Source organism: Cydia pomonella, chromosome 9 (assembly GCF_033807575.1).
Source record: "Cydia pomonella isolate Wapato2018A chromosome 9, ilCydPomo1, whole genome shotgun sequence".
Taxonomy (NCBI): domain Eukaryota; kingdom Metazoa; phylum Arthropoda; class Insecta; order Lepidoptera; family Tortricidae; genus Cydia; species Cydia pomonella.
In genome coordinates this window covers 17,797,832-17,807,347 of record NC_084711.1, presented here as the reverse complement: position 1 = coordinate 17,807,347, position 9,516 = coordinate 17,797,832, and the positions used below count along the sequence as shown (strand labels likewise).

Below are 9,516 nucleotides of genomic sequence, written 5' to 3'. Positions count from 1 at the left end.
TTTTAACTCATTGCCTTATTGGAACTGTTTAGTAAAACATTTAGTAAGATGTTCATAATTTATGATATTTCATCAGACACGTCTTAATATCACGCAATACCCCTTAAATGGCAATATTCATTGAGTTCATCACTTTGTTCAACGATTTATGAATGTTGGGCCATAATTGTTAAAAAAAAAAGAATTTTGGAGAAAAATCGAATATGTTTAACCATTACGAAAAACGTGCTTAAACTGTCAGTCAGAAACATTTTTTTATGCTGGCAACTATAATTTTTTTTGTTTTTTTTTGGAATTAATATTTTAATATTTTTATTTTAGGATATAAATAATTTGTATAATTCCATTTACATTCACAAATTTAACGTAAAATTGAATTATTTCATATTTATTTGTATAATAAAGAAAAACCGGTATCTAAGGCACGCGCAGAGTTGCACATCACTCGGGAATAAAAGGAAACGATAAATTACAATTAGCACAAGTGTGAAAGAGATGCTGTTATGTGTGTATTCATTTGAGGAACGGTAACGGTACGTGCGGGAGTGTCCATGAAGTCTTGCATACGAGAATGATAAGCGAGTGACTGTGACAAGTGTACGGTTTGGTCGGGTAGTGGATAATGTAGGTCGGATACGGTTTGTTTTGGTTAATTATTAGGTGTTTGATGTAAATTAAAACGCCGAGACTCGATCAGTCTGTGGCCTCATTTACGGATGCTGAAGTTGGAAGAAGAGAGCGTGTGAGGTACTTTAAAGTAAACAGTTTGTGTTCCCGCTTACTGAAAGTGCATCGTGATGGCTGAAGGAGGAGCAACGAGCACCAACCCCAACGCGGAGATCGTGCGGGGCCAGGTCTTCGAAGTGGGGCCCCGCTACGTGAACTTGCAGTACATCGGCGAAGGCGCCTACGGGATGGTTGTGTAAGTATCCACTATAACTGCATTGTTTGGTTATAACTGACCATAATCTGCATAAAATGTAATCTTTTTAGAGGCAATTACATTGGCAAAAATGTAGAACAGAATATTCTGAACATTCCATAAAAAATGTTAAAACATTTGGTGTATTATCTCATTCAGAAATGACATCATTGTGATAAAACAACATGATGCAGGCCTGAATTAGGCAAGGTAGCATGCTAGTTATACCACAATTTGTTCTTCATATATGTGATGAAGTTTGAGTAACTAGTTATAAAAGGTAAGTACCTTGTTTTTCCTCATGTGCCTCGGCTGCCTTATCTGTACACTTGTTGGTTGTATACAATATACATTTGCTGTTTCAAAGTTACTGTTATTATATCATTTTAAAAACATTGAACATTTCATTTAAACTTATCTGTACCATTGCCATCATCAAACCAAGAGACTGGTTAACGCACCTGGCCTAAAAACAAATACTACATGATATACAAAAATATGCATCAAATGTTCTGTTTCATTATTATTAGGACTTAATAGGTTCGTTAGAATAATCCTACTTTTCATTTAAATAATATTTTTGGTTTGTAAGTATATTCAAAATTTCTCATACAATAGGCACCTACTTCTTAAAAAGTATAATTTACTGATAATGACTAGCGGTTTATCTATTCACACTAGGAAAGTCTCCTGGTACCGAATTAGCTAGAATTGGTTGCAAATTTAGCTAGACATAATTAATTTGCCTTGCTTTAGACAAGTTAATGTAACATTGAAAATTGCCTGAATTAACTTTTTGTTAGGCTAAAAAAAAGGGGCACCAAATGGCAGAATGCGGTACAATCCGGATATTATTTTTTTCCTTATTTAATAGACTTAAGTACAAACAGACCGTGGTCATTTTATTTCAAGATCTGGAACTGGACCCCTGAAAAAACTTATTGGTGAACCCTGGGCTAAATTATGGATAACATTTTGTCAGGTGACAAGCAAAACTCAGTAATGACTACCACAAGATCAGAGCCATAGTGAATTGTTGAACGAAAACAAGGTTGATTTTTGTATATTTTTTTGCAATTTGTGAGTTTTGGCTGACAATGTATGATATACAAATACAGTGAAGATGTTAAAGATTATGACAAAATCTTATGCAGGCAAAAGTCAAACATTAATTAGAAAGGTAATTTCAAATATAGGATTTTATACAAATGCGAGGACTAAGTTAATCCATACCATTTGCTCGGAAAATGTAATTATCTTATCACTAAAACTTGATAATGCAGAATGATACTCATTTTTCACACTGCAAATTTAATCAGATTGTCTTAACAATTGATTTCAAAGAAACATGTTTATCTATAGAGTATGTGTCATGCTTTTGTTGTTGAAGTGCAAATGTAGCTAAGCTGTATGAGGAAACATTCGTCAGTGGGGAAATCCGGATAACAATTACGTTTTGTTTTAGTATTATTGATTTATTTTTGATATCACATGTTTAACAATAGCCAACTAGACGTAGCTAACTATTCATTTATATATTTCGCAAAACTTGAAATGTTGAAGTTTGTTTGCGTCGGACTCTCGGACTCGGTAATTCGGTATTGCGAAAAGGTACCATTGCCATTGTTGTATTGATTGGTGGCAGAAGATCATCGATCGATTAATTTTTATCGTCGCCGAGTCAATTAGACGTCGATCGATCCATCGAACGTATATCTATCGGCCGATTGTTGTGGTAATTGGTAACGCACCAGGACAATGTGAATTTGTAACGATTTTAGAATTGGTAACAAACGACATATATACTTAAGCTAAAGCGGTCAGCGCGCGTGTTGAAACACTATCAAAACTTTTAAAGCAGTTGCAAAAAAAGTCTCTGTCTTTCACATTAGACATTAGCCTACACGTATGAGACAAATCATTAAAAATGCAAATTTATTTTAGCACGCTGAATATATAATGTGCCGCTGTTTTTTTTATAAACCTTTTTATAGCTATAATGAATACCTACATAATCCGGTTCGCGGCATTAGGATTCCCTAAAAGACCCAGAGACAAATAGAGTAAATTGCGATCCCCACGTAGGTAGTACTATTTACTATCAATCCCGGGATCGTAATGTGTCCCGTTATCGTAAAACATTGTTAAAATCCAATTAGACAGGTTGCTTAAAAGGTAATAGAGTGCAATATTGCAGTTATATAAAAAGTAGCAAAATTATTATTTGCATACAACATGAATACAGCATATAATTTTCAAGACATGCTTTTTAAAAATCAGAACCTATTTTTAAACTTCAACGTTTTAAACTTCGGGCGGAATCACAGAATCAACAATAGTACTGCCGTCCAGAAATGACACTTCCAACAAAACTGAAGTTTGACCGCCATTTAGGGACGAATCATGCTGTCCCTTTCTAATGTATGGAATTATCCCTTTCGGCTATTAAGGGTTGTCAAAATTCAAGTAATTATCTTATATGTGGTCGTGCAGGCAGAGGGACGGTTTAATTGTCAAATAAAATATCAACACAGTCTATTGAGAATGTCTCACTTTTAATACAGGCCTAGAAAATATGTTGATAAAACATTTTTAGGAATAATTTTCTCACTTACACTACACATCTTTTGTAATGTCATTAAAAATTAAAACTACTTATAACTGAAACAAAATATTCTCCGTTATATTTGATGCATAAACGCAAAGTATTGTTAAAATTACCAACTATATGGAATTTATAAAAATTGTCAACCTATTTTTAAGCAAGCCAAACAGTGTGGATTTAAAGGGTCCAGCGTTGAAATCGAAAACACTGCGCGTGGGCGCGGCGTGAATCTAAATGTGCATTAATAAAATTAAAACGAGTTTTGATTGTTGCTTAAGACAAGCCCGACGCCAGTGCAACTGCCGATGTTAGAAGTGTTATTAAGTTGTCATTGCATATATACTGATTTCGATGATTATAGGTATCGCGCCGTATAAGAGGAAACCTAAAACTTTAAAGCTGTATCTGATTGTACAGTGCAGTGTATCTGATTGTTATTGCATGTTTAAGCAATAGGTTTAACTAGTAAATCTGTATAATTACCCATACTTGTAGTTATATATAATATACTATATATATATATATATGTACTAGTTGTAAATCTAGGGAAGAGCGGTGCCTCCCAACACAAGCATTGTTTTGCTTACCGGGCGGCTCCATCCCCTGCATCACAAAAATGTATATTATTATGAAATAAAGAATTTTTGTATTTATTTTTGTAAAGCTTCGCTCTTGTATGTTGTATGGAAGTGACATTAATAATACTGTAAAAACCAATCCTCCTAAGAACCGTTTAATACGGAGCGATACAGAATGGCGTGAATGGTTCTTTTAACTTATAGCTATAATTTTTTCTATGATTAGAAAAAACCCTTAATACTTATATCCAATAAAAGCGGATCCCTTTGTTTGACATAATTATTGAACGTCATAATGTAATGATTGTCAGATTATCATTAGTCATAATTCTGAAGCCGTTAACTTCTCAGGATTTTCGTTAGGTTATCCTATAGATAGGTTAGGTTTATTTTATGGAAATCCTGAGAAAAAACAAATTATGACTAACGAAAATGCGGACAAACAATACATTATGATTTCATTATGGGAAACAATAGAGCCCCCATAAAAGACATAAAAACACATGCTACGCTAGATCAAATACACGATTAAATAAACAATAAATAAATATTATAGGACATTATTACACAAATTGACTAAGTCCCACAGTAAACTCAATAAGGCTAGTGTGTACGATTAAATAAATAAATGCACGAGTGTGTTTAATATAAAACAAAACGTAAATGAATACTACGACATTTACAAACGCAAAGCCAAGCTAAAACTATTCTCCTAGATTGCATTGTGCTCTAGCTGAAACCACCGATTTATTCTCTAAAGCTTTAAGTGGCCGCTGCAGGGAAAAACTCGTCCTTCGACACAGACCAATCGAATTACTATTTAATTAATTAAACCCGTTCCCAAAAGAACAGACTATGCACGTTCAGTCGCCATCAGATATATCGGAGCGGCTAATGTGCTCAAAAATATCTGAACATACACAATGTCTTGATGCTTTGTTCAGATATTGGCCGTTCCGATATATCTGACGGTGACTGATCCACGGCGTCTAAGAGACATTGATAGCGGGGGGTCTATCCATGTCCTTTTTTTGTCACGAAAGAAAAAAAGTTGTAACATATTACGTCATGTGAGCGATTTTTATCCACTTGTTAGATTATTAATAACTAAAACGAGCTTATTAATAAATCGTTTGATAAATAATACACGCGCGCTTGTTTTAGTTTGATAATATAGGACAATAAAATGCATTGGCTCACCTACTTAAAAAAACAACTTTTCCCTGTTATGTCTGGATTCTTTCCGGTATATACACACACTTAACTCTTTGCGTAAATTGTTTAAAAAGATGGATATTAGGGTCAGGGCTATAACCGCGAAAATCGAAGTTCGTCAATTGCGGGCATTTTTCTCTGTCACTCTAATTACGTCTTAGTGAGAGTAAAAGAGAAAGATCCCCGCAATTTGTAAATTTCAGTTTTCGCGGTAGGCCCCCAGATCCTAATGATGAACAACGATAATATGCCATTTACGGGCCTATGGTTCGGGTTAGTCAACTTCACGCGCATATAGGGCATAAATTTAACAATTTGTATATATATATATAATCATTAACGGCTGGTTTCCATGTCTAAAGCGCGCGGTTGTTATACGCGATGCGTTCGACGCAACATCATCAATCAGATAATCCAATATTGTTTTACGCGGCGTTGCGGCAACCGAAGCGTGAGACGCAATGAGTCAAACGCACATAAAAAGTAATTTACTTTCATAGTATGTGTAAGGAGTATCCTTTTTTGTGTCGTCAGTTCAACGCTAACGGTTATCGCGTTATAGACGCAGCGTTGTACGCATGGAACAAAGTTGCCCTGTGTAGTTTTAACGTAGGGAAAGTTACAATGCGCTTTCCGCGGCGTTTAACGGACGCGTTTGCCGCAAAAGATAATGTTTTTGGGACACAGATGCGGCAAACGCATTCTGTTGATTGTATGCGTCTAACGCTGCGATTTCCGCACATAACAACCCAGCGTTTAAATTGGAGATCGCGTAAGCTGTTTTGACACTCTTATACGTTGATTGATACCAATACCAACGACGGAATATAGACGAAACCCGATGCATTGGCGCGAAGCATAAAGTCGTGGTTTTTAACTTTTTATTTTTAGATTTCAGCCACTAGATGAGAGACCGTACTATGCGCAGTATAGCGAGCGCAATGTAGGGGGCAGCACCTGCTTAAAGGCGTTAATTGTTTTCGTTTTCGATTCATGTCACGAGATGGCAAGACCCTCCAACACGCACGGTCTCTATACATAATTTCCCGCTATTAAAAAAAGTTGAGATTGGTCACAAAAAGTTGAGATTGGTCACAAAAAGTTTTGATTGGCTAAAATAAGATCCTATACCTATATCAAATAGCTTGCCCGCCATTACAATATTTAACGTTGACAAGCTGCGCGCAGTTCGCGGTACAGTCGCCATCAAATATAATAATAAAATAATTTATTTCAGGTATATCAGGCACCCATAAGACACATAACAATAAATACTAAAAATAGATTAAATAACAAATTTAGCAGCTACAAACATAATAAATGATTACAAAAATAAATTAAATTAATTAATTATTAACGGCACTAGGTAGAAATCATCACTTTGTTTGGCCAGTGATGATTTCTACCCAGTGTTTTGTCATGGGGCAGTTCAAGCGCACAGTGAACAAAAAAAAAAGCGGAAAGCGGAAGGAGCGGCCGTGGTGCTCAAAAATATCTGAACACTCTAACGCCTTGACAAGCCGTGTTCAGATATATTTGAGCACTTCGGCCGCTCCGATATATTTGGTGACGACGGTACAATACACGTGGCGTCCTTTTGAGCTCTGTCGGATTTCTATAGTTATTCTAGTTGATTGGTTGATACCTAGTTTATCCGCTACAGCTATAAATAAATTGTAAAAATATCCAACGCAAGAAGTGAATCGAAATGGAATGTTCCGCTTCAATGGTTTTCCAGCAATTTGACAAGAATTATTTTTGCTAGACATTTTCCAGCATTGAAATGTAAAATGCAAATGCACAATTACTGCAACAATGCTGCTGACATCAACGATACAAATGGTTCCGATTGTATTGCATACTAAAGAAGCCTACTTAAGAGTAATGTCTGGTTTAGTTTCCATGGAAAAGGGTCTAGCAAGCTAAGCTAAGAAGATTGGCCCCCGCAAGGGATTTGGTTGTAATTTGAGGTGCAGTAGTGGCAGGTCCTAAGAACACTGTATGCGTAATATCAGCCTTCGATCTTCTTTTGTTTCAGACTTATCCACGAAAATGTCAAAAAATCAAGGTAATTTTTAAACTGTTATTGCAGCTAAACCAAGCAAGCGAGAGCAACCAAATAAATTCAGAATTAAGGAGCATAAAATGGGGTTCATAATGCATATTTTTACAGACATTCATTTCCTTGAACTTGGATGAAAAAAATAATGTAATTTTTTTCTGCTCCATTTTTTTGCCACTTTTCGCGGAGACACAAGTATCAAAAAAATTACGTGATAAGCCACATTTGTTAACTACGTATCCATTTAAAAACATTTCGAAAAATCATGGTGCGTCATATTAAAAAAAAAAAAACAATTACGAACATAAGTTTACTACATCATATTATATCAATAGAGTAGTACCTAGTACCTACTACCTAGTGGCAAATGAGTCTGTAGTATGACATCCTCTTTCGTTCATTATGAAATAATTAATTGTCATTGATCAATGACGTACATATGTCATACATTTACAACTACACATTTTCTAGCTATTTCTTAATTGTATTGTTCTGTTTGCTGTACCGAGTTATTTGTTAATATGGAATGGTAATAAAAAATGTTTTTGTCAATGACTTTACATCCAATACTTTTATGTACCCACTTCGTTTCTTATTTGCATAAATTTTAAAAAAAATTAAATAATAGCTAGAAAATGTGTCAATTAATTATTTCATAATGAACGAAAGAGGAAGTTATACCACAGACACATTTTTGCCACTAGGTAGTAGGTACTACTCTATTGATATAATATGATATAGTAAACATATCTTCGTAATTGTTTTTTTTTGACATGACGCACCATGATTTTTCAAAATGTTTTTAAATAGACACGTAGTTAACAATTCTGGCTTATCAAGTAATTTTTTTGATAGTTGTGTCTCCGCGAGAAGTGGCAAAAAAATGGAGCAGAAAAAAATAACATTATTTTTTTCATCCAAGTTCAAGGAAATGAATGTCTGTAAAAATATTCATTATGAACCCCATTTTATGCTCCTTAATTCTGAATTTATTTGGTTGCTCTCGCTTGCTTGGTTTAGCTGCAATAACAGTTTAAAAGTTACCTTGATTTTTTGACATTTTCGTGGATAAGTCTGAAACAAAAGAAGATCGAAGGCTGATATTACGCATACAGTGTTCTTAGGACCTGCCACTACTGCACCTCAAATTACAACCAAATCCCTTGCGGGGGCCAATCTTCTTAGCTTAGCTTGCTAGACCCTTTAAAATTGTGTACTTTTCTGTTTTCACAATTAAAACTTGATTCATATTTTAAGGTTTATGTAGTGTTCGACTTGTTTTTTACTCCATAATTGAGTCGAAAAGTTGTCACTGAAGAGTTGGCGCGACTGGTTACGATTTAGCATGTCGATTTGAATGTTTTTTTCATAGGCCATTATTTGTTTTGCGAGCGATTCGTTGTATCGTTATGCACATGTGTGAGTTTTAACTAAATTAGTGTAATTAGTAAGTTAGTTTAAACTAAAAAATATCTATACTCAGACACACCCATTTTGTCAGTAGAAAAAGGCGCGAAATTCAAATTTTCTATGGGAAGTCAACTTTGCGCCTGCATTTTTTTTTTAATTTTCCACCTTTTTCTATTGACTATAGAGATTTAAACAATAATATTGAACAGATCGTCCTTTGTTAAATCATCCCACTCTAAATAGTCATATACATCGCCACTCGAGATCCTTTCTGTCCCTGCGGCATCTAATTGAGATTCTTACTAAACCCTTATAGCCCTATCAATATGCAAATAATACATGTCAAAGAATTCATAACCATTGAACCGCCTTTAGGACACCAATTTGTTCGAAACCAAAACTCTCTTGAGCATTGAATAAGATGTCCAAAACTAGTTAGTGCTAATTCAAATTGGTAGCAATTGTGGGATCGAACTTTAAATTGCCCTTTGTATGAAAGCGTTTGATAAGTCTATTTGCAAGTTTGTTTTAAAGTTTGAAGAGAGATCGACATCAGACCACATCAAAACCTAATGCAGAAACTTCTTATATTGCTATCCGAAAGTTTCTTGCTTCTTCGATTACCAATTAAAAGCTGTTTTAATACGCTGTTGGCCGAGAAATTAAATTAAGAGTGTTAACCAACACAAAAACAGCGTTTCATGGAAACTGCCAATGAATACTG

At 34.9% G+C, this 9,516-nt stretch overlaps 1 protein-coding gene across 1 annotated transcript in view; it reads left to right on the top strand.

The window, feature by feature from the left end:
• The first annotated feature begins 508 nt into the window (after positions 1-508).
• LOC133521568 (mitogen-activated protein kinase ERK-A) overlaps positions 509-9,516 on the top strand; it is an 83,155-nt gene continuing 74,147 nt past the window's right edge. The window contains exon 1 of the mRNA XM_061856601.1: positions 509-922. Coding sequence (XP_061712585.1) covers positions 798-922 — 125 coding nt within the window. The 5' untranslated portion in view covers positions 509-797. The remainder of the gene's footprint in view (positions 923-9,516) is intronic.